This window comes from Hippocampus bargibanti, linkage group LG05 (assembly GCF_051943395.1).
Source record: "Hippocampus bargibanti isolate YZ-2025 linkage group LG05, ASM5194339v1, whole genome shotgun sequence".
Lineage (NCBI taxonomy): Eukaryota > Metazoa > Chordata > Actinopteri > Syngnathiformes > Syngnathidae > Hippocampus > Hippocampus bargibanti.
Genome location: NC_142738.1, coordinates 5,429,603 through 5,456,749, shown reverse-complemented (window position 1 = coordinate 5,456,749; position 27,147 = coordinate 5,429,603). Strand labels below are relative to the sequence as shown.

The following is a 27,147-nucleotide window of genomic DNA, read 5'->3' as shown; positions in this document are numbered from 1 at the left end:
TTGAACCCAGGCACTTATAATGACTTTAACAAACATAATAAACACGAAAACGCCAATTTGCCGGGAGAGAGAGGGGAGCCGTGTGTGTTTATCTCTGTGTGTGTGTGCGCGTGTTTAATGAGAGGAAAAAGTTCATAGCACAAAAAGTAAAATGATATTTTTACCAAATTCACTACAGGGATGAGTACTTTGAATGTAGCCATTCAGAAACCTCACTCCTGCTGTTATTTCAATTTCAAGTCCACTTTTTATTTCTTTGATTTTAAAGAAGTTGAAGTGGAAAATGGGTTGACATTTAGTGTTCAAATGTCATACTAGTTCTTCTCTAAACTTATCAGCAACGGTGGTCCTCCTTATCTGGAGTTATCCGGACCTCACAATACCATTGAAACAGGAATGTGTGTGTGTGTGTGTGTGTGTGTGTGTGTGTGTGTGTGTGTGTGTGTGTGTGTGTGTGTATATAAGTGTGATTTCTGGAACTCCTTTGTGTTTCTTCTTGAACTTGCCAAATTACAACGCAGCGCCGGCTCGTTAGATCCTGATATAAATCAGAGCAATGGCAACTTTCCCTTTTTCTTTTACCTCTCTGATGTGAGTGGTTTGCACGGGAGATGCGTCGGGAGTCTCTGAGCATGCCCGGGCTTGCCCTTCGGATGCGCGCGGAACGCCATCCAGCAGCCTGTCACGGCGGCACGTAGTCATTTAGATATCACAGCGCTCCTTGATGTCTCTTTGACTTGGTTACTGATGCGCTAAATGCGACGGCCTCGGGCGTCGTCCCACTTTTCAAGTCTTTTTTCAAATGAAAAATGGCCGCCCGGCAGGGGGCAGAGGGTTGACGAGTCGTGCCTTTTTCCTGTCATGTCACAAAATGCGCCATTCCTGAAAAAAAAAAAATTTTTCTGATGATCATCACGCTATATTGAATGTTTTTATAGTCCTAAAACTCAATATTCTGTGGGTCCTAGAATTCAAGTGACAATGACAAAAAAAACTGGCACTGGAGTGGACACCTTTTTGCACGTCTGGCAGTGAATGACTTAATGGTTTTTTTTTTTTCACCTATTTAATCGATTTTCGGAGGTGTGAAGCTTCAATCAGTGACTGCCAAGCCCTTAACTCATTACGTCATCAACGACTTTGGTCGATGTCCCTTTAGTGTTGCCCGAGGGGGTCTTTTGATACCAAACCCCTGGATGCAAAGTCCCTCCTGGTTAACAGGTTCTAGTTTTGAGATAATGTTTTTCTCTCGCGAGATGATTGACAGCTGAACAATGGAGTCTTCCCGCTGTCTCCTTGCTATAAAAAGCCCCGCCTTCATTAGCTAACGCCATCAAACGCAACGTGACCCCGTGCTTTGCTGAGTGACCAGGGAAAACGTGGGCGAAGTCCATGTTAGCAGGCGCGCTAATGAACACAAGACGGTCGATTTTTGCCCGCTAAAGGCGCCATCAAGTGCTCATTAAGACGGAATGGGCTCACTGTATCAGATGGCACAGAAAGAAAGACATCCCAGTTGAGAAAACCTGTTTCATGATCAAAGAGATGAAGGTTCGCTCATTAGCGTGTTAGCTTGAGTTGGGAATTTATATAGACTTTTTGGGATTTTGTATAGACTTTATCAAAGGAATCCTTAGAAATGGCTTTTTCCTTTTTAAATAGTGTTTCTTAATTTTTTCTAAAAATATTTATGAATAACTTAATATGTACTTAATAATTAACGGGTGGCTATTTACTGGCTAGCTATTAGCTATCTTTCTAACTATCTATCTAACTATCTATCTAACTATCTATTTAGCTATCTATCTAGCTAGTTATCTATCTAGCTATCTATCTAACTACTTTATTCGCTGGCGAATGGCTAGCTATTCACTGGCTAATCGCTAGCGAATAGGTATATTTTGTGTATTGTGTATTTTTTTTCAACCTCTTCTACTGCTTGAAACCGTTGCTATCTCTTTGCTAGATAATAGCTATCTATTTGCTAGCTAATAGCTATCTATTGGCTAGCTAATAGCTATCTATTTTCTAGCTATATATTCGGTAGCTAGATAGCTTGCTAGCTAAGTTACTTCGCGGTTGAGTCAACGCTGGCGCGTGTGGCTGCCGCTGCTCACCCACAGAAAAAAACTTATCCTGTGACTGTAAAGTGACCTCGAGAGTTTTGAAAGGCGCTTAGACATTAAATGTATTATTATTATTATTATTATTATTATTATTATTATTATTATTACAACTCGTTTATTCGGGAATTGAAAATATGACGTGGAGCGCCATTACCGATTTTTTTTTTTTATGCGCAGGAGTGCCGATAAAGCGTTGGTCAGACTTCTGTCAATGCCCCCCCCCCCTTCGAGGCGCCAGCATTTCCCTTTTGTCCAGCCGAAATATGTATTGTTTTGTATTTTCTACAGTCACCCCTATTTCAAGCTCAAATAACTTCAAACTTATATAATTTAGGAATTAACTCTTTTTTTTCAGATGAAAGAAGGGACTTTAAGGTTTCTTACGCTGCATTGAATGCTTATATAGTCCTAAAACTCAATATTCTGTGAGTAATGGGATTTGAGTGAAAATGACAAAAACCCTGGCACTGGAGCGGACACATTTTTTGCACATGTCTGGCAGTGAATGGGTTAAGAAAATAAAAATCTTCTTTTCATATGTCAGAATTTTTTTAAACATGTTGTCCTCCCTGGCAGGGAGGATAACAACATTTGGAGAATATTTTCCCATTTATAAGTTAATGTTCTAAGGCTTTGGTATGATTCTCGATTGTCAAAAATATCAATTAATGTCACTATTATCACGTATAGCTAAATCAACTTTGGCTAATTTTTGTTCTTTTGGTTCATGAATGAAGATAATGGTCCTTTTCCCATCTCACTGCTCTGTTTCATACCTCAAAAAGGGACTGAATTAAACTTTGAAGCATGACACAAGCACCCCCCGGGGTAGTCACGCAAGTTGGCATGGGCCTCAGCGTTAGCTTAGCGTTGCTCTGATGGACATCTTGTTGGAATTTCAAGCGAGACGTCAAATGATGTAACGCTCCGCTCATGTTTTTTTTTTCATGAGCGTTGAACACGCACCACGTTGACGTGCGCTTTGATTCCGTGTGACACTCACACACGTCAACGTCAATAATCATCGGACGGTTGATTCTCGCTATTCGCGGGGGCCATTTTGACCGAAACAGAATACAGGTTGTTTGTCGGCGGCCATTTTGACTGAGACAGAATACAGCTTATTTGTTGGCGGCCATTTTGACCGAAACAGAATACAGGTTGTTTGTCGGTGGCCATTTTGACTGAGACAGAATACAGCTTATTTGTTGGCGGCCATTTTGACCGAGGCAGAATACAGTTCATTTGTTGGAGGCCATTTTGATCGAGACAGAATACAGTTTAGTTGTCGGCGGCCATTTTGACCGAGTAGAATACAGTTCATTTGTCAGCGGCCATTTTGACCGAAACAGAATACAGTTCATTTGTTGGAGGCCATTTTGACCGAGACAGAATATAGTTTATTTGTCGGCGGCCATTTTGACCGAGACAGAATACAGTTCATTTGCCGTCGGACATTTTGACTGAGACAGAATACAGTTTATTTGTCGGCGGCCATTTTGACCGAAACAGAATGCAGGTTGTTTGTCGGGGGCCATTTTGACTGAGACAGAATACAGTTTATTTGTCGGCGGCCATTTTGACCGAAACAGAATACAGGTTGTTTGTCGGCAGCCATTTTGACTGAGACAGAATACAGCTTATTTGTTGGCGGCCATTTTGACCGAGACAGAATACAGTTTATTTGTCGGGGGCCATTTTGACCGAAACAGAATACAGTTCATTTGTCAGCGGCCATTTTGACCGAAACAGAATACAGTTCATTTGTCGGGGGCCATTTTGACCGAAACAGAATACAGTTCATTTGTCAGCGGCCATTTTGACCGAAACAGAATACAGTTCATTTGTTGGAGGCCATTTTGATCGAGACATAATACAGTTTATTTGTCGGGGGCCATTTTGACCGAAACAGAATACAGTTCATTTGTTGGAGGCCATTTTGATCGAGACAGAATACAGTTTATTTGTCGGGGGCCATTTTGACCGAAACAGAATACAGCTTATTTGTTGGCGGCCATTTTGACCGAGGCAGAATACAGTTCATTTGTTGGAGGCCATTTTGATCGAGACATAATACAGTTTATTTGTCGGGGGCCATTTTGACCGAAACAGAATACAGTTCATTTGTCGGAAGCCATTTTGACCGAAACAGAATACAGGTCATTTGTCGGCGGCCATTTTGACTGAGACAGAATACAGTTTATTTGTCGTGTTAAGCTTCGAGATAATTTTAAAGCTACTCCTGCACTTACATATCGTCACTTTGAATCACCTCCCGACTACCTACTCAGTCTACCCCTCCCAGGCGTGTGCCCACGTTGACCCCTGTGCATGTGTGGGGGCTTATAGATCCAACGAGCCAGGTGTAAGTCGTTGTGATGACAGCTTAACAGCCCATTTGGGCCGGGCCCGAGAGCTAAGCTCATTGGCTAATTAACAAGGTCTTGGCTCGGGGGGCATCGTGTTTGCCTTGACTCCGCCAGATTGCCACTCGGAGTTCTGCGTGTGCGCGCGCGCGTGCGTGTTGCGATTAGCATTGGTGCTTAACTGTAACAGGCTGACATATTAGTGGCGGTAAGTGTGGAGTTTGTACTGTCCTGGCTGCTCAGTATAATAATGATAATACATTTTATTTCAAGCGCCTTTTAAAGCTCTCAAGGACACTTTACAGTCACAGACAAGCATAGATACAATAATAAATAAAGTACAATTATAAATAGAAACAATAGATAGAGCTACACAGAAAATTCAATTTTAAATAAGTGGATTTTAATATAGCTTAAGACAATGACACATGCGGGGTACAGCTGTAGGACACTGAAATTTATCATGAGATCAGATTATTTTTTGGGGGGGACCAAAGATGGTAAATTGGTGGGAAGAAGTGATGGCAACAATCAACCTTATCTTAGCCGAATGAGACCAGCTCGTCGATGTCACACTTTTTCTGGCAATGTTAAAAGAAAATAGACCTCCACAATAGAGATTGTGATAATAAGCATTGAACCCCCACCCCCCAAAAAAATGAACTTTTCATGATAGATACGTCTGTGTAAGCTGTCAGTCGTACAGGAGTGGTCCATCGATGAAATGGTTTTGTCATCTGTACTTCTTTGAAGTTGTCTGCCGTTTCGCTCCTGATCGCTGACGAAGCTTTTCGGATGAGGAGCGAAACGTTTGACACCTTCAAAGACGTACAGATGATGGCGGAAGAAACCTTTTCATTGATCATCATAATAGAGTTTTGAAAGGCGCTTATAAATGAAATGTATCATTATTATTATTATTATTATTATTATTATTATTATTATTATTATTATTATTATTATTATTTTCATTATTATTATTTGTCATTCTTCTTCTTCTTCTTCTTCTTCTTCTTCTTCTTCTTATTATTATTATTATTATTATTATTATTATTATTATTATTATTATTATTATTATTATTATGTAATTCAGTTGTCTTTGACATTTGGAGAAAACCTACAAGTGAATGCAAACATCACACAGAAAGGCCGGTGAGGGATTCAAACCCGCGACGTCAGAGCTTCTGAGGTTCGACAACAACATTCACCATTTTTTTGTTAAAACCTCCATTGATCCATGGCCGCTGCTTGGTAACACCCTCACCACCTCCCGCTCCCCCATAGCCCCAACTATCGCTCCTCTGTGACCCAAATCAGAAGTTCTCCCAGAAGACCCAAAGCTCAAAACAACGCGTGTATTGTGTCTGAGGCACATGTGTGTGTGTGTGTATGTGTGTGTGAGCATGCGGTTTCATGTATCAGGACTAAAGTGGAACCAGAAGCCAGCCGAGGTCTTGAACAGTTGAGGTTTCGGGAGCGTGGCTCCCGCAACGAAGCAATTTTGCACCACGACAATGCAAAACATTCTCATCTGAAAGCTGAAATGTAACTTTGATGAGACGCCGTGTGCAAATTATCGGAATGTTTGGGTTTTTGTTTCAAAGCACGTTTGACCCGATAGAAAACAATGGGAGTTGAAATAATTTATTGCTGGGAAAAATGTAGCTGTTGTAAAACTTTTACAGTGAGACCTCAACTTACGAACTTAATTGGTTCCCAGACAGAAGTGTGTAAGGCGAAAAGTGTGTATCTCAAAAAAAAATTCCCATAGCAAACCATTAAAATGGGAATAATCCGTTCCCGGGTTTCCATAAAATATACTTTTCAACTAAATAAGCCTTAAAACTACACACAGCATACCTTATTCTATGTATAATAAATGTGCTATTGTATTATAATGAAATAAATACACTGCATTGTATCATAAAGTCACTTTATTTACATTTGTGATGGTTATTTATGGCTTGATGGAATGGCGTTGGAGGTCGAAGGTCAAATGGAATTGCTGTTTGGAAAGAGAGGCGCATTACATGACGACTGTAATTAAAGAAATAAACTGCTGTAAAATAAAGTTTTATTTACCTTTTTGATGGTCGTTGATGGCTTATGGAAGGAGAGTCACCTTGAAAGGACTGTTGGTAACTTAACCTCTGGTGCTGTTCGGTCGTGTGCTTCCGCCGAAGATCACACCGCCAGCCGTGGTGGGTGTGTATTATGAAAACAGTGCTTATTATAAGGTTTAATTTTCATAAATTTGACGTTTGTAAGACAAAAAGTTTGTACGTTGAGGTCTCACTGTATTTGCTGTATGGAAAATTATGCTTTTTAACTCATTCACTGCAAAAACGTGTCATTGTCACTTGAATTCCAGGACACACAGAATATTGAGTAAACATTCAAAACAGCATTAGAAACCTTAGACTATCTTCTTTCATCAAAAAAATAGTTAATTCCTAAATTATATGGGGCTGGAGTTGTATGAGTTGTAAATGAGGGTAGGCAACTTTTCGGAGTTGTCTGCCCTGGTGTCTGCTAACTTTTTCTCATTCAAACACTGGTTAATTTTCTTTAAATAAAAAAGTCCAAATAAAAATCCAACAGAATATTAACATCCTGGATGGTTTGGTAAGCAAATCAAGCGCACTATGGATGGAAACCGTAAATCAGATAACATCTGGATTCCAGTGGCGGCTTATAAATCGAGACTTAACTCAGTCACTTTGAATACAACGCAAAAGAAATACTGTCGTGTCACAAAAGCTGAGAATGATCTGGTCTTTTCTGTGAAGAGAAATGTTTCCCCATCAGCCCCCAACCAACACCCCCCCATCCTGACACTTATCGGCCACCTCGCTCGTCCTCCGCTTGATGAAGGGACGCCGGGGAATTTTGATACTAGCCGCCTTTCTAAACAACACTTGATCCCGACAGATAACGATCCATGTAGGGTAAGAAACACGGCCACCCCCCCGCCACCCAACCCGACCTCCGTACGTTGTATTTACCATCATGGGAGGTATGAGAAATTGTACACACAAGTTGCGTTTTCCTGCTTAAGTGCATCTATAAATTGTGGAGGTTATTTGTTATGAGTCCCAAGGAACGCTAGCTTGTTAGTGCCATAAATCTCATTGAAATAATATGATTCATTATGTCTTGGCTAGTTCACCCCCACACACACACATCAAAAGTAACGCCAATTAGCAAAAGGGACCGAGTCAATGCTGAAGATTTGACACGAAGATTTGAGTTCAAGCTAGCAAGAAATGTGTTAGCATGTTACCAGTAAAAAAAAGTGCTTACATTGTTTACACTTTTTATTTCCACTTTTCAAGAAAGTTTCTGATCCAACAAGCAGGAAAATATTCCCATATACTTGAGTTTAAGCTAGCAAAACATGTGTTAGCATGTTACCAGTAAAAAAATGTGCTTACATTGTTTACACTTTTTATTTCCAATTTTCAAGAAAGATTCTGATCCAACAAGCAGGAAAATCTTCCCATACACTTAAGTTTAAGCTAGCAAGAAATGTGTTAGCATGTTACCAGTAAAAAAAAATGTGCTTACATTGTTTACACTTTTTATTTCCAATTTTCAAGAAAGATTCTGATCCAACAAGCAGGAAAATGTAACCATACTCTTGAGTTTAAGCTAGCAAGAAATGTGTTAGCATGTTATCAGTAAAAATGTGCTTACATTGTTTACACTTTTTATTTCCAATTTTCAAGAAAGATTCTGATCCAACAAGCAGGAAAATCTAACCATACTCTTGAGTTTAAGCTAGCAAGAAATGTGTTAGCATGTTATCAGTAAAAAATGTGCTTACATTTTTTATACATTTTATTTCCAATTTTCAAGCTTTTGATCTAACAAGCAGGAAAATCTTCCCATACACTTGAGTTTAAGCTAGCAAGAAATGTGTTAGCATGTTATCAGTAACAAAATGTGCTTACATTGTTTACACTTTTTATTTCCAATTTTCAAGAAAGATTCTGATCCAACAAGCAGAAAAATCTTCCCATACACTTCAGTTTAAGCTAGCAAGAAATGTGTTAGCATGTTATCAGTAAAAATGTGCTTACATTTTTTTCCACATTTTATTTCCAATTTTCAAAAAAGATTCTGATCCAACAAGCATAAAAATCTAACCACATTCTTGAGTTTAAGCTAGCAAGAAATGTGTTAGCATGTTATCAGTAACAATGTGCTTACATTTTTTCCACATTTTATTTCCAATTTTCAAAAAAGATTCTGATCCAACAAGCATAAAAATCTTCCCATACACTTGAGTTTAAGCTAGCAAGAAATGTGTTAGCATGTTATCAGTAAAAAATGTGCTTACATTTTTTATACATTTTATTTCCAATTTTCAAGCTTTTGATCTAACAAGCAGGAAAATCTTCCCATACACTTGAGTTTAAGCTAGCAAGAAATGTGCTTACATTTTATACACATTTTATTTCCAATTTTCAAGAAAGATTCTGATCCAACCAGCAGAAAAATCTTCCCATACACTTGAGTTTAAGCTAGCAAGAAATGTGTTAGCATGTTATCAGTAAAAAATATGCTTACATTTTTTACATTTTTTACATGTGCTACATAAACATTCAATGCAGCGTAAGAAACTTTAGACTCTTTTCTTTCATCAGAAAAAAAGAGTTAGTTTCTAAATTATATGGTTCTGGAGTTATATGATTTTAAAATGAATGCGGTTGTCCAAAATACAATGCAATACATACATATTGGTTGATATAGCGCTTTAACAACAGCTAAAGCTGGAACAAAGCGCTAACTTGGAAAAAATGGAAATACTGCCCCTTGTGGAAGGGAACAACACATTTCCAGAGGTCTAGTCAACGTGTTATCGGCGCCCAAACAAGAAACACCAAAACCCAAACAAATTCGGGAATGGCGCTCTACGTCATATTTTCAATTTCCGAATGAATTCCGGAATGGCAGTGAATGAGTTAAAGAAAAAAAAACCAGGAACGTACCCCAGAAGTGGATAATAACAACCAAGGTCTTGTATGTGTGAGTGTTTACGTGTTTTTATGTGTTTGTGGGTCTGTGTGTGCGCACATATAATACTCAAGTTAGGACAAAGTAGAGTAACAAAGTATTTTCATTGGGTTACTTTCTCCTTCTGGCTACAATCCTAATCCCTTGCGTAAAACGTAAAAGCCGCTCTTGAGAAGGAGGAAGCGAGCGTCTCGTGAGCGCAACAATGGGACCCATACGCTGAACATTAAGCCCCCTCACAATAGACACGACGTGTGCGGCCGTGCTGAGTGCAGCCCTCGTTGCACCTTTTGTCGCCATCTGGCCGTCACCACAAACCTTCCATTGTGCTCGACGTCTCTCAACCAAATCGGGCCAGCCCTTGGGTGGTGCTGTCGACGCTGTACTTGATCCCAAGTGCACGCGTGTGTATGTTTCTTCAATGTGGGGCTGAGCCGAGTGATCTATTATGACATCACGTCTGCGTTTAGTCGATATTTTTGGGGGTGGTGGGGTTTGGGGGGGTGGGTGGGTCTCATTTACTCAGATCGCAAAAAAAAAGGCACAAAAATGCATGTTGATTTTGTTGGCTTTTCACCATGGAATATTATGGTTTGCATTGCAAAAGCACCAACTGTTTGAAGTGATGACATTGGAAATGTTTGAGGGAGAAGCCAACAGTCACATTTGTAAATTTCAGAAAACACATGCATCGCTGTGAAAATACAGTAAAAACAAATTTTGTTTCATTGAATTTGTCTCAAAAGTGTGACGATTAAAATTTGCACAATTTTACGTTTAAACTCATTTTACTGCCATTCACCAATTTATTTTGGAATTGAAAATATGACGTCGAGCTCCATTGTTATTTTCATACTTGGGTGCCGATAAAATGCTGGTCAGACCTCTGGCAATGTTTTTTACCTTACACAAGGGGGCAGCATTTCCCCTTTTTCTACGTGAGCACATTGTTTCACCTTCAGCTGTTGTTAAGGCGCTATATAAACCAATATGTATGTATTACATATTATTTTGGACTGCTGCCCTCATTTCAAGCTCATATTACTCCAGAGTCATATAATTTAGGAATTAACTATTTTTTTCCTGATGAAAGAAGAGAGTCTAAGGTTTCTAACGCTAAATTGAATGTTTATGACGTCCTAAAACTTAATATTTTATGGGTCCTGGAATTCAATTGACAATGACAAAAACCCTGGCACTGGAGTGGACACAGTTTTGCACATGTCTGGCAGTGAATGAGTTAAATATAAAACATCACATCTTGAAAGACGCTGGCGCATGCGGTTGCCACTGCTCACCCACAGAAAAACGTATCCTGTGACTGTAAAGTGACCTTAAGAGTTTTGAAAGGCGCTTATAAATGAAGTGTATTATTATTATTATTATTATTATTATTATTATTATTATTATTATTATTATTATTATTATTATTATTATTATTATTATTATTATAAAACTGCACTCAGAGACCACTGATTGTAAAATTATCTTCATACATGAAAATGCTGAGTCGATAAATTTGATCATTCCTGGTATCATGACTCCTTCTTGCGACAACCTCCATCAAGTCATTAAAATATTTATTAATCAAATCGTGCATGCCACATTAAGCCGTTTACTGCTCTGACAATGCATAAAAGACACTTTTGCAATTTTGCAACAAATAAAAAAAATAATAAACAAACAAATTCCTTGTGTGTTCTACATACTTGGCAATAAAGATGATTCTGATTCTGATTCTGAAATGTAAAAAAAATAAATGCATGCATATGCAAACACATAAATAAATATATCAACAAATAACGGAATAAATAAATAACTAAATAAATAAATGAAATAAATACAAAAATACATAAATAAGTAAATAAATAAATACAAAAATACATAAATAAGTCAATAAATTAATAAATAAATAAATACATAAATAAACAAACACGTAAAAAAATAAATGCATGCATATGCAAACACATAAATAAATATATCAACAACTAACGGAATAAATAAATAAATAAATAAATACAAAAATAAGTAAATAAATAAATGAAATAAATACAAAAATACATAAATAAGTCAATAAATTAATAAATAAATAAATACATAAATAAATACATAAATAAACAAATAAATAAATAAACAAACACATGTAAAAAAATAAATGCATACATATGCAAACACATAAATAAATAAATAAATAAATACATAAATGAAATAAATACAAAAATATATTAATACATACATAAGTCAATAAATAAATAAATACATAAGTCAATAAATAAATAAATAAATAAACACACACACAAACTAATAAATAAATAAATTAATTAATTAATAAATAAATGCACTAATACACACATATACACACAAATACACAAAAACATAACGACATAAATACATCTGTTTTTCAGAGCCGGCGTGCATGGACAGTCTCCTCTCCAAGGATTGGAAGGAACGTGTGGACTGCCTCGACGCCACAGAGCTGCTGGGCGACGTCAAAGGTACGTCATCCATCTTTGTCGATGTACAGAGAGCTCCTCTAGGCAACCTCAGAGCGTCCCCTAAAATAAGGTCTGTTATTCGGCGGTATGTAAACAACAAAAGCGGATGCAAATCAAACTGCGCATAAAAAAATGCAAACAGGCTGTAATTCTTTTCTTTTATGTACATACTTTGAGCATGAATGCGCTCCCGGATGCATTAGACTTGATTTAAAAGTGTACACAATGTAAATGTGACGCTGATGAAGATGGGGCGGTGTACGTTTAAAAACCCCCATGACAAATGCCGGAAAAGTTTTTTGCGGCCAATCAGATTTCAGGCTCTACGTGTTGCCAAGTCAAATTTTTGGGTTCCCAGATTTGTTGGTCAACGCAATGTGACGGGCAATTTGAACTAGCAAAACAGCTCTTTCAAAAAATTCGCCAAGGTGTATATATTTAATAAGTAGATGTTATTACTGTTAACTCATTCACTGCCATTCACAAATGTGTTCGGGAATTGAAAATATGACGTAGAGCGCCATTTCCAAATTTGCTTGGGTTTTGATTTTTCTTCCTGGGGTGCTGATAAAGCGCTGGCGGAGAGGGGTTGCATTACCTTTTTTTCCAGGTTAGCGCTTTGTTCCAGCTTCAGTTGTTGTTAAATCGCTATATTAACCAATATTTATGGTTTGGATTGGATTTGCATTTGCCTTTATTAGTCTCGCAGTGGAGAAATTTACATTTCACATCAAGATTGCATTGTATTTTGTACAGACGGCCTCATTTCAAGCTCATATAACTCCAGATATCCCATATAATTTAGGAATTAACTCTTATTTTCTGATGAAAGAAGAGAGTCTATTGGCTAGCTAGCTGGATTTCCATTTATTTGAGTTACTTCCAGGTTGAGTGAACGCTGGCGCGTGTGGCTGCCGCTGCTTACACACAGAAAAACTTATCCTCTGACTGTAAAGTGACCATGAGAGTTTTCAAAGGCACTTATAAATGAAATGTATGATGATGATGATGATGATGATGATGATGATGATTATTATTATTATTATTATTATTATTATTATTATTATTATTATAAGGTTTCCTATGCTGCATCAAATGTATATGTAGTCCTAAAACTCAATATTCAAAGTCAAAGTCAGCTTTATTGTCAAATATGCTAATATGCATGACATACAGCACAGATGAAATTACTGTCCTCTCGGACCCAGAATGCAAGGCACTTATAATGACTTTAACAAACATAATAAACACGAAAATGCCAATTTGCATGGAGAGGGGAGCCGTTGCGTGTTCTGTGGGTCCTGGAATTTGAGTGACAATGACAAAAACCCTGGCACTGGAGTGGAGACATTTTAGCACATGTCTAACAGTGAATGAGTTAATTCATGTCCTTATCGTGTTATTTGAACATTCGTACAATATTGGTGTTTGTCCGAGATTGGTCTTTGTCTGATTCAAACGGTACTGATGTTTTCGATACGAAGCTATAACGGCTCGAATGAATTTTCCCATTTAAGTAAATGAGACTGCAGCATAGTCATCAAATTTTACATGTTATTCTTATTATTATTTATGAGTCTTTTTCTTTTTTTTAGGGAAAAAAAACCTGGTGATACTGTGTCACATAATTCAAGTATTTTTAAATATCCTCAAATAAATTACGGAATACCGGCAATATAACAGGAACTTTTTTTTTTCATTCTCATCATAATAACTCAAAATTTTCAATTCATATGTGCATATCATCATATGTTTTTTGAAACAATTTATTTGAATAAACAAAGTCAGAAAACACTTCACATTTTAAACCCGACATCTGTCTTCCAGTCAGCCTGCGTGATTATCATACAACAATAATAACGATGCCTATGTAGCATACGCGATGCATGCAGAAAGGGTGTGTCTCCTCCGTGTGTGACTGTAATGTTGAACAAAGGCCGATGACAAACATTTGCAATGCAAACACGCCGAAAATTGACTTTTGATACTTTTACAGAGAACGGGACACTTATTACATTGCATCATCAATGATATTTATGCTTATTAACAGCAGAATCAATATTGGGTCTGTGTGAATTTCAGGTTTGTCATGAATGAAACGGAAGAGGGAAAAAAACACAATGCCTAATGTTTTAACATGCTTAACAACCGCACACAACACACTCACGCAAACGATAAAAAAATGAATCCATCTATCAATCAATTCTTCTATCCTCAAAAGTCACACATTACATTTATCTTCACATCCACTTCTTTTGTGCTCCCTCACTTTAGTATGGTGTTCCACAGGGTTCAATATTGGGGCCCCTGTTGCTTTCAATGGATTTCTTATCTTTGGAATCCATCTGAACAGAGCATGTTATTTCCTTTCACGACTATGTTAAAAGATGAGGAGACCTTGGCCCAAATGGAGGAGTTTAAAGGACAACCGACACCATTTTTTGGTTTCCTCACTGACATCAGAAAAACATTTTATAGCATCTAAAATACCCAAAACACGCAGGCTGATATTTTTAGTCAAATGCAAAACACCAATAAAAATGACTTAAAATGTCCCCAAACTACTTCAAAATGACCTCGAGGATGGCGAGTTTCAGAAGGTCCCGCCCCCTTGTTCGTGATGTCACGCCAGGAAATCTTGTCGTGCTCTAGAATCAAAACAATGGCTTCAGATTCGGAGAAGATGCTTTCTTGTTACTCATCAAGTTATGAATATGATTCAAATATTCTGAAGAGGAAAGCATAAATGTTTGCAATCGATTAAATAAGTCCTTTCGTGTCATTTTGAGCCGTCAGGCCTCCAATGTAGCGTCCCAGAAAATGCACAAGATGGCGCCCAAGCTCCATTGGAAATAGGCTGATTTGTCTGCTGGGAATTTGTGTCAACTAGTATCAAATAGTAGTCTTGGTGCAACACACAATGATTCACCATCGCGTTATTTATGTTTTCCTTCTAATTTCACCATCATCACGGATCAACACAAAGTTTTCAGACCAAAATAGATTGTGTGTCGCTTTCTCAGTCAGGGGCATTCCTGACGTGACGTCATGTCAGGAATAGTCACCAACTCGAAAACAAGACTTCCTGAATATTCAGTTCAAGTCTTAAAACGTAAAATATAGCTATATGCGGTGGAATCTTTTTAAAATACGCTCAGTAGAAGTCATTTGAAGTGATTTTACAAATTATGGACACAACTTGTCCGGAGACGTCGGTTGTCCTTTAAGTATCTGTGGGTCTTGTTCATGAACGAGGGTTTGAGGGAGCGAGAAATTGACAGGCGGATCGGTGATGGCATCTACTGTGATACGGACTTTGTACCGATCTGTCATGGTGAAGAAGGAGCTGAGTCAAAAGACAAAGCTCTCAATTTACCGGTCGATCTACGTCCAAACCCTCATCTATGGTCACAAGGTATGGCTGGTGACTGAAAGATCCAAGAATGTCGTGACCGAAAGATCTGAGAATCTCGAGAAACTAACAAGATACAAATGGTCTCCGTAGGGTGTCCGGGCTCGGATAAGCTCGGTCATCCGGGAGGAGCTCAGAGTCGAGCCACTGCTCCTCCACAGAGACAGGAACCAGATGAGGTGGCTCGGGCATCTGATGGTGAGATGTTCCGTGCACACCCCACTAGCCGAAGACCCTAGAGGACGATCCAGGACCCGCTGGTGAAAATATTTCTCTCAGATGGCTTGGGAATGCCTCGGGATCCGCCAGAAAGAGCTAGAAGGAGTGGCTAGGGAGAAGGAAGTCTAGGCTTCCCTACTGAAGCCGACCTGACCCCGGATAAGTGCCAGAAGATGGATGGATGGATGGATGGATTATGTTCGATTTACATCATTGAACTTATTCAGTTTCAATGAAAAGAAAACAGTCATGATGGCTGTAAAAACCTGACTTTCCACCGTCCAGTAGCGTCATACTGCTACCCTTTGTGGAACAGCACAAGATTGACTCACTTGGGGTTTGTTTGGAGCTTGGTCGCAAAGGCGATGAGAACCACGAGACCACTGTTTGCTACCCAAAGAAAAATAACCAAAAGCCTGAAAAACAAAAACGACAAGGAGAGGAGAATGTTTCCTTTGATACAGGGGTGCTATGGGCTAATTCTTTCAGTGTTGCTTGTGTTTGTGCGCGTGAGTGTGTCTGGTTTGCGTGTTCGTGTATGTGTGCATGTGTGTGTTGGGGGGCACAAAATGCACCCCCTTAAATCCCCCCTCCCCACAAAAGGGGACTACAATGGAGACTTTGTTAGTATGCAGGTAATGTCGGGGCCACCCTTCAGTCTCTCTACGTGGCCCCAGGGCAGGACCTTGGAGACAAACATACAGAAACACACACACATACACACACGAATACACACACACACATGCACACACACGCACACACACGCATACACACGCATACCTACACACACACACACACACACACACACACACACACACGCAATCCAACTTCCAAACATCAACACATATTCCAACTCATGTTGCTGTCAAACTCCTGCAAAAAAAAAACTTTTGTTGCAATTTTGTCTTATCGATTATGGACATTTCCATTGGTCGATGGAAACTTAACTACAGTCAAGTCTCGTTATATCGATATTCTCGGGAGTCGGAAAAAATATCGATATAACCGGACTATCGATATATCCGATCCTGCGGGCATGTAAATTTTCTCCTTGAGTTCATAGAAATAGTATCGTAATAAGCAGTACTATCGATATAACCAATATCGATATAACGAGACTTTACTGTAAAACAGAGAAAAAAGAAAAAAACAACTTTCACACATCCTCTCTCACACTCACACAAACTTTGACACAGAGATACACTTTATATGAAAAAAACACATAATAAAATACACATAATAAAAAATAAATAAATACAAACACACACAAAAATGCATGCTCACCCCCCCCCAAATAAATCTCACAAAAAATTGCATGAGAAACTCTCACACAGTAAACAAGACATTCACACTAATCCCAAAAACGAAAAAATAAAAAAAAACATTCACACATCCTCCCTCACACACAAACTTTGACACGCATAAACATCTCACATGCAAAAAATCCTTCACGTAATGAAAACAATTTAAAAAAACTCTCATGCTCACCCCCCAAAAAATCTCACATTCACCCAAAAAAATAACAATAAAGTGCATGAAAACTCTCACACGGTAAATGAGACTTTCACACTAATCCCACAAAAAAAGAAGAAAAAACTCACATCCTCACTCACACACAAACTTTGACACACAGGAACATCTCACATGCAAAAAACCCTTCACATAATATAAAAAAAACTTTTGCAAAACAAAACCTCTCCTGCTCATACCCCCCAAAAAATCTCATATACACAAAAAAAAAAGATTTCCATGAAAAACTCACACTGTAAACAAGACTTTCACACAAATCCCCTCCCCCCAAAAAAGACAAATAAACATTCACACATCCTCACTCACACACACAAATTCACCTTTTCTGCAAAACACGTTCACATACTAAAAAAAAATACAAATACAAAAAAACTCTCATGCTAACCCCCCCAAAAAATCTTACAAACACCAAAAAAAAACATTTGCATGAAAAACCCACACAGCAAACAAGACTTTCATACTCATCATCCCCCCCCAAAAAAACTTTCACACATCCTCACTCGCACACACACTTTGACACACAAAATCACCTTGTATGCAAAAAACCTTCACATAATAAAAAAAAATTAAAAACACAAAAAAAACTCATGCACACCCCCCGAAAAATCTCACATACACAAAAAAGTAACATTCGCATGAAACAATTCTCATACAATAAACAAGACTTTCACACTCATCCCAAAAAATCTCACATTCACCAAAAAATGGCATAAAAACTCTCACACAGTAAACAAGACTTTCACACTAGCCCCCGCAAAAAAGAAACAAATATTCACACATCCTCACACAAACACACACAAATGCCTTATATGCAAAAAACCTTCACAGAATATCAAAAATAACTTACACAAAAAACTCATGCTCAAACCCCCTAAAAATCTCACATACAGCCCAAAAAAATTGCATGAAAAATTCTCACACAGTAAACACGAATTTCACACGACTAATCACCCCGCCCAAAAAAGACAAAGAAACTTTCACACATCCTCACTCACACACACAAGCTTTGACACACAGAAATGCCTTATGTGCAAAAAACCTTTATACATAATACACATAATATAAAAAAACTTTGATAAACACAAAAAAACTCATGCTCAAACCCCCCAAAAATCTCACGTACAGTCCAAAAAAAACATTTGCATAAAAAACTCACACAGTAGACTTTCATACCCATCCCCCCAGAAAAAAGAAAAAAAATCACACATCCTCACTCACACATACAAACTTCGACACACCTTACATCAAAAAAACAGTAAAAAAATACAACCACACACAAAAAAACTCTCATGCTCACAGACCCCCTCTAAAAATCTCATATATACCCCCAAAAAATCCATGAAAAACTCTCACACAATAAGACTTTCACACTGATCGCAAAAATGAAAAAAAAGGAAACAAACTCACACATTCTCACTCATACACATAAACTTTGACACAAACACACAAAAAACCTATCATGATCACCCCCCCAAAAAATCTCACATTCACCAAAAAAATGGCATAAAAAACTCTCACACAGTAAACAAGACTTTCACACTAGTCCCCCAAAAAAGAAAAAAAATATTCACACATCTTCACTCACACACACAAGCTTTGACACACAAAAATGCCTTATGTGCAAAAAACCTTCACATAATATAAAAAAAACTTTGATAAACCCAAAAAAACTCATGCTCAAACCCCCAAAAAATCTCACGTAAAGCCCAAAAAAACATTTGCATAAAAAACTCACACAGTAGACTTTCATACCCATCCCCCCAGAAAAAAGAAAAAAAAAATCACACATCCTCACTCACACATACAAACTTCGACACACCTTACATCAAAAAAACAGTAAAAAAAAATACAAACACACACAAAAAAACTCTCATGCTCACAGACCCCCTCTAAAAATCTCATATATACCCCCAAAAAATCCATGAAAAACTCTCACACAATAAGACTTTCACACTGATCGCAAAAATGAAAAAAAAGGAAACAAACTCACACATTCTCACTCATACACATAAACTTTGACGCAAACACACAAAAAAACCTATCATGCTCACCCCCTCAAAAAATCTCACATTCACCAAAAAAAATGGCATAAAAAACTCTCACACAGTAAACAAGACTTTCACACTAGTCCCCAAAAAAAGAAAAAAATATTCACACATCCTCACTCACACACACAAGCTTTGACACACAGAAATGCCTTACGTGCAAAAAACCTTCACATAATATAAAAAAACTTTGATAAACACAAAAAAACTCATGCTCAAACCCCCAAAAAATCTCACGTAAAGCCCAAAAAAACATTTGCATAAAAAACTCACACAGTAGACTTTCATACCCATCCCCCCAGAAAAAAGAAAAAAAAAATCACACATCCTCACTCACACATACAAACTTCGACACACCTTACATGAAAAAAACAGTAAAAAAAATACAAACACACACACAAAAACTCTCATGCTCACAGACCCCCTCCAAAAATCTCATATATATCCCAAAAAATCCATGAAAAACTTTCACACTGATCGCAAAAATTAAAAAAAAGGAAACAAACTCACACATTCCCACTCATACACATAAACTTTGACACTAACACACAAAAACCTATCATGCTCACCCCCCAAAAAAATCTCACATTCACCAAAAAAAATGGCATAAAAAACTCTCACACAGTGAACTTTCACACGAATTGCAAAACCAAATCCCCCAAAATGTCTCAAATAACCGGACAAAAAAAACACAAAAACCTATCACACTATAACAAAACACTCCCACGCACCCAAATTAGCAAAGACTTGTGAATTGAATTTTATGGCAAAAATTAAAAATAAATAAAACACATTATCCAAAAATTCTTGGTGAAATAGAGGCTTGTAAATCGCAAAACACAACATGTTGTCATCTGAATGGCAACTTTAATGACTTTTTGTATAACCTTCTCCTTTCTGCACTCTGAAGAATCTTGAAGTCGACAAAAGCTTGTAAACGCAAGTGGCTTTTATTATTGCGGGAGTGCAGACATAAGGCAACAAACGTTGGCTCGGCGTGTGCCGGCATGACTTATAAGCAGCCGGATTTTCCGCATGTGTGAAAAAGCAAGTTTTCATTGTTGCAATTTATTTTTTTTTTTTTTTGCCGTGACATTGGCTGAAGGAGCGCTTTGAGTCGAAGGCACTTCGAGTTACACAAGTGTCGTCGTTCAGTGGAAGTTCTCATCAATTTGATTATGTGTGTTTATATATAAAAAAGAAAAGTAAAATTCCTTCGCAAGGTTGAAAAAAAAATATGCACTACCTTAAGTGGGAAACGAATAACACATTTGTGTCTCAAGGTTACAGCCAAAATTATTTAGCATTTATCTATTTATTTAATTATTAATTAATTTATTTATGATTTTATTTATTTATTTGTTTGTTTATTTATTTTTGTATTTATTTATTTATTGTACAGTGATACCCTGGCGTACAAACTGAATTGGTTCCCAGACAGAGCGTGTAAGGCAAAAAGTGTGTATCCCAAAAATTAATTTCACATAGGAAACCATTAAAATGAGAATAATCCGTTTCCAGGTCCCCATAAAACCTCATTTTCTACTTGCTAATTTTCTAAGCCTTAAAACTACACAAAATATACCTTATTATATGTATAATAAATGTGATGTGGTATTATAATTAAAGAAATAAACAGTACAGTATAATAAAGTTGTTTTATTTACCTTTGTGATTGTCGTTGCTGGCTTGATGGAATGGAGTGGCCGGTTTCATCAGCATTAAACACTTGTTGAGGAACATAGCCTTCTTTTACCATCTTGAGGAATGATCCCTTGTAGGTGCTTTCTCTGTGATAATTTCATCTAGTTCCTCATCTATTGTGTTCTGTTTAGCTGGGTTGATAGCTTTTTGCATCAAGCGTACAGATGGCTTGTGCGGATTGTTTGTGGAGCCTGATTGATGGGATATTTTAACCTTGCAGTCTACACTCTGCCTTTGAACCATCAAAGTTGAAACTCTCAATGTTGTCTGCCTGTCTCTTTAATGTTTAACCCCCCCCCCCCTCACTGCTGCATTCTTGACCAATCACGTGGCTTTAACCGACGACTGGGGGTGGGGAATAGAGGATCAAAACAAGCCGGCTGCCATGTTCTTGTTAGGAGAACGGGCTCGCTCGCGAACGACACATCCCTCATTATGGCAAATTTCTCATAAATTTAACGTTTGTTAACCGAAAAGCTCATAAGCCAAGGGGTCCGTAAACCGAGGTATCAGTGTATTTATGCATATTATTTGTTTGTTTGTTTATTTATTGATTTTACAAATCATCAAAAACCTCAAGAAATAGCTTTCAAGTGTCAAAAGAAGTTCACCTCCCTTATTCTCCAAATAGACTGGCATTGATTGGTTTGTTTGACGGTGCAGGAACGACCGAGTCTCTGGAGGAGAAGGAGCACCAACTGTCCACCATGATCAGCCAACTGATCAACCTGAGGGAGCAGCTCCTCTGCGCCCATGATGAGCAGAAGAAGATGGCCACCTCGCAGCTGGAAAAACAGCGGCAACAGATGGACCTCGCACGGCAACAGCAGGAACAGGTCCAAGACTCAATAATTATTATTTTTTTTAGAATAATTCTGCTCATCAAGGCCTAATCTAGTGAGCTGATTGTTTTAATGTTTTAAGCATTTTCAACAGCACCCTCCCATGGTTCATCCCTGGTACCTAAAGCAATGTTTTTATAAAATAAAAATTATATTTAACTCATTTACTGACAGAAATGTGTCAACTCCGGTGCCAGGGAATTCCAGGACCCACAGAATATTGAGTTTTAGGACTACATAAACACTCACTACAGCGTTAGACTCTCTTCTTTAATCAGAAAAAAAGGTAATTCCTAAATGATATGGGTCTGGAGTTATCTGAGCTTGAAATTGGGGCAGCTGTCCAAAATGCAATGCAATATATAAATATTGGTTTATATAGCGCTTTAACAACAGCTGAACAACTGGAACAAAGAGCTAACATGGAAAAAAAAGGGAAATGCTGCCCCCTTGTGGGAAAGAAAAAAACTTTGCCAGAGGCCATGGCAGCGCTTTATCGGCACCCAAGCATAAAAAAACGGAAAACATTTGGGAATGGTCCTCTATGTCATATTTTCAATTCCCGAATAAATTCGTGAATAGCAGTGAATGAGTTAATAACATTGCTGAATGTAGAATAATTTTAACACTATAATGAAATAAAAATGTTTTCCCATTTTTAAAAATGAAATCAGCAAATTTTATTTGTGAAAAATAACATTTTTTTTTTGCACACAGTTGGCTGTGTATTTTTAAACTTAAATCAGATAGTTATCTAAGAATAAGACAAATCTTTAGTAATACAAATCTAACAAGCTCTAAACCAGGGGTGTCAAAGTCATTTTTTGCTGCGGGGCCACATTGTAGTTATGCTTTCCTCTCGAGGGCCGTTATGAATTTGGGGACCCCATTAGAATGTTTAAATCCCTTCAAATATTACATATAGAGCACACAGCAAATTAATGAATAACTCATTTTCAAATCTGAAGTCAAGAATAATGACTTTTATTGTGGTTGACATCCAAAAATATGCAATTTTGGCTCAGATTTTAGCAATCATCATGGAATTTAACACGTTTGATTTGCTTTCGCGGGCCGAAAAAAATGATGTGGCGGGCCGGATTTGGCCCGCGGGCCTTGACTTTGACACCTGTGCTCTAAACTGAAGACACCTCAAGAGGAAACAGTTGAAGTGTTATATTTCTATCAAAGACTTGCGATGATTTAATTATTTGAAACAAACCTCATAAAGGATTTTAATGCAATTTGAGAGCCCAGATTGATGTGATTTATCAAGGTCATTGATCTATTTATTGAAAATAGATTGTGGCCTAGTGGGATGGTGTGCTAGCGTGTTAGCATCTAGACGTGAATTGTGGCCTACAGCAACTTTTTGCGGGTGTCATTTTTGTATTTGCACTTTTTACTGTTTTTTCGGGTGAAATTAACTGTTGAAAGTTCATCAGTGCCTCCGGCAGTCCTTGCACATGTGGAAAGGCAGTACAGTGGGTTTATCTTTTTTTTTTTCTTTGACTTACAACAAGGTCTGAAAGTAACAATAATAAAAAAAGACAAATAAATAAATTAATTCATGAATAAATACATAGACAAAAACCCAAATAAAAATAAAGAAATTCACAATTAATTTAATAAATAGAAAATTGAATGAATGGATGAGTGAATGAATGAATGAACGAATCAATCAATCACGAAGACGACTGATATTGCGTTTGTGGAAGTACGCAGACCGGGTTAAGTTATTTATAGTGTGCTGATTACCACATTGCGCCACCATATGCCGGATGCCGCTAAAAATCTCTCCTATGATCCTCAACAGCTATTTCGTTGCTTCCACAGAGGTGACAGGATATGCGCTAAATGTGCTTTTCTGACTGCTATTTGTTTCAGCAGCATTTTTGGGTTTCAACTTTACGGTCTTACCTTGAGGCCGATTGAAGAGCAAACACATTTTCTTGCTCATAAAATGGAAATGTTGCATTGATGGGTGTCACCTTGCCTATATGAGCAAATGAGCTTTTCTCGGAAAGGAGTCATTAGCACATCAGCCCGAAGTGGAACGTATTTGCAGGTGTCACACCTCATAAATAATTAGCAGGTTGCCATTAAAAACAACAGAGGTGAGGCCGTTTCTCGTTAGCACCGACAGCGTTAGCGTCTTGGTCAGCGCATGACAGGGCTGCGCATTTGGCCGAGAGCCCGTCACAACACATTCCGGCACTCAGCGGCTCACAAAGGAAGGAAAAGAAGAAATGATCGAGTTTTACATCCAGCAGTCATCTGGCTGTTGAGACAAGATAGGCTGCAAAACGCCCCGCAGAGAAAAGGTGCCTTTAATGAAATATGACATGCGCACAAATGGGTTGCCGCCTTCCATTCGGCGACCTGTAATTACGCCGCCGAATAAATATATAGATATAGAATGACCCATCCTGGAGGCAGCGCTTTCACTTTTTATTCTTCATCAGGTGCTTCACCGTTGGCGATGAATCTCTGATGTTTGAAGCAAAACAAACCTGCGTCAGATCGGGTGTTCAGACATGTCGGATTGGCCCAGACACGTCCGCGTTTTCTTTTTTTTTTTTTTTTGTCCTAAAGATACCGTAAAATCTGCATGCTGTTTTTGACGCAAGAAATAGAAATGGAAATACAGTGACAGAGTGTGTAAGGCGAAAAGTGTGTATCCCCAAAAATATATTTCCCATAGGAAACCATTAAAATGAACATAATCCGTTCCCAGGTCCCCATAAAACATAATTTTCAACTTTCTAATTTTCTAAGCCTTAAAACGATACAAAATATACCGTACTTTATGTAATGTATGTATGTAATAAATGTGTTTTGGTATTATAATTAAAGAAATAAACTGTACTAATAATAATAGTCTTTTTTTATTTACATTTGTGATGGTCGTTGATGGTTTGATGGAATGGAGTGGCCGGTTTCCTCAGCATTAAACAGCATTAACTCTTTGAACTCTTTGAACAGTAGCCCAAATGGAATTGTATTGTGCCTCTTTGCAATTTTTTTGCTGATGATACTAGTGCAGTGTGTTCGACCGGAAACAAATTCCTTGTGTGTTCTACATACTTGGCAATAAAGATGATTGTGATTCTGATTCTGATGAAGAACGTAACCTTCTTCTTTCACCATCTTGAGGAATGATCCCTTGTAGGTGCTTTCTATGCAATAATTTTACCTAGTTCCTCATCAATTGTGTTCTGTGTAGTTTTTGACGTAAGAAATAGAAATGGAAATACAGTGACAGAGTCTGTAAGGCGAAAAGTGTGTATCCCCAAAAAATTATTTCCCATAGGAAACCATTAAAATGAACATAATCCGTTCCCAGATCCCCATAAAACATGCACATTCCACCATGATGTCCCTGATCCACTGGTGAAAAGGACACATTGATCCTCTCCTCTTTCATCTAGAACTGTTTCGTTCAACAAATATGGTGCAGAAAGTTCTCAAGACTGTCAGTGTATTTTGTGGTGTGTCACATTATTTGTTATTTCGTTTTTGTTGTTGTTGGTTTGACTTCAAGATGGCGCCGCAGGGAGTGGCTACCTTTACAGCAGCTTTTGTATGTTGTTTTTCTACTTCTTCCTTTCCTTTCCTCTTACTTCCCTCACTTTGTTACTGTGAAATGTCAATTTCTCCACTGCGAGACTAATAAAGGCTAATCCAATCCAATCCAATACAAATGTTAAAAAAAAATCCTGAATCTGTGGACGATATGGCTGATTGATCTTTTCATGTGCGCATGTTTGCAGATTGCCCGACAACAGCAGCAGCTTCTGCAGCAACAACACAAGATCAACATTCTCCAACAGCAGATTCAGGTGAGTTATGTTTACTTCGCAGTTCCATTAGAAGGACCATTTTGAAATGATTGGTGGTTTGTTGAAAGGGATTTTTTTCCATGTAAATGCTGTCTGTTAAAACTTGATATTTGTACTCCATTAAAAAAAACAGGGCTTTATTAGTCAATGGAATTTTTTTTTACATTTTATTTTTTTGGCCATAAAAGGCCTGCCAGGCTTTGGATTTGTTAAAGTGATAGATTTTTGCTGAGTTTACCATCAGAATAAAATATTTTGACATTTGGCCACCGTGTTTGCTCATAAAAGGCAATACTACACCACATACGGTACGTATTATATTTGGCTATCAAAGCACGACCTTTGCAAAAAAAAAGGTTGGATAATGAGGATTTTATATTTGGAATCTTTTTTTTTGTTAAACAGTCGAGTTTCCACAATGTTTTTTTTGCAATATATTTGTTCAGAATAAGCATGAGTAGCTGAACTGTTGGAAGGTTGAATAGTCGTTTGGAAATGAGTGTTTTCTAGACTTTATTGCTCAAGATTTAGTGACTTGTTTTTTTTATATTGCCTATATCAAAAAAAGAAAATAAAACTAATACAAAAAAAAATCATGCTTTTTCAAACAGATAAAAACAAACAAGGTTGCTGTAAAAATATTTAAAATAAATTTAAAAACAGACTCAAGTCAAAATGAAAATAGAAACCAACTATGATGAATGTCGTGCGGCGAGACAGCACGCAGGTGGAAAGAGGATACAAGTTCACTCAGCTAGATGCAGGAAGGGTATTGTGAGTTTTCTTTATTTGAAGTTGATATCAGCTTTCAACAGACCACAGGTAACACCGCTCTCCAGCTTGTCCTTTGTCCCTCTTCTTCCTCCTCCAAGAGACTGGCTCAGGCTGGCTTTAAAGGTGCTTCACCTGAGCTTCTGGCCAATCAGGTCCCAGCGGCAATTGGCCATTCCCAGGTGGTTGCAATCACCTTCTCAATCAGTCTAAATCAATTAGTGGTCGCCCAACTCTACTGTTTTGGATGGGGAGAAATGTGCACCTTTCTCCCATCCAAAATCCAGAACACACAAAATTATTTAACATTTCTTTTAGCATCATGACATCATTCACCCCCTCTCCTCAGAGTTCAGACATTCTTGTCAAATAATCAGCAATAACATTTGTTGTCAGGGCAGAGAAAGTCATATGTGACAGGTCCTATTCTCCTAGTCACAGCGTATGGGCCCTGCCACTTTGCCAGTAGCTTACTTGATCCCATATGCAACAATATTAACACCTTCTGTCCAGGGTGCCAATCTCTCCCTGATAAATTCTTGCCGTTATTCTCGCTGGAGATCCTCTTCCAGCTTCTGACGTTCTGCATCTTCCGATTCTTTCTGGAATTCTGGGTTCAGAAACCATGGGAATTGCAGCTTGTCTTAGATGATGAAACTGTGGAGGTTGGGCATGTTAAGTAACCCAACTTGGGAGTTTCTTGTGCGGGAGGAAGGTTCGTTGGCCTGGCTGTTGGAGAGTCAGCGCCCCGGGGCTGCGGTCCCAGAGGAGGATAA

At 38.0% G+C, this 27,147-nt stretch overlaps 1 protein-coding gene across 3 annotated transcripts in view; it reads left to right on the top strand.

The window, feature by feature from the left end:
• Positions 1–27,147, top strand: part of LOC148897610 (transcription factor SOX-6-like) — a 116,528-nt gene that overhangs the window by 46,281 nt on the left and 43,100 nt on the right. For all 3 annotated transcript variants that reach the window (XM_088996511.1, XM_088996513.1, XM_088996510.1), the window contains 3 exons: positions 11,917–12,006; positions 21,580–21,752; positions 25,532–25,600. In XM_088996511.1, coding sequence (XP_088852637.1) covers positions 11,917–12,006; positions 21,580–21,752; positions 25,532–25,600 — 332 coding nt within the window. The remainder of the gene's footprint in view (positions 1–11,916; positions 12,007–21,579; positions 21,753–25,531; positions 25,601–27,147) is intronic.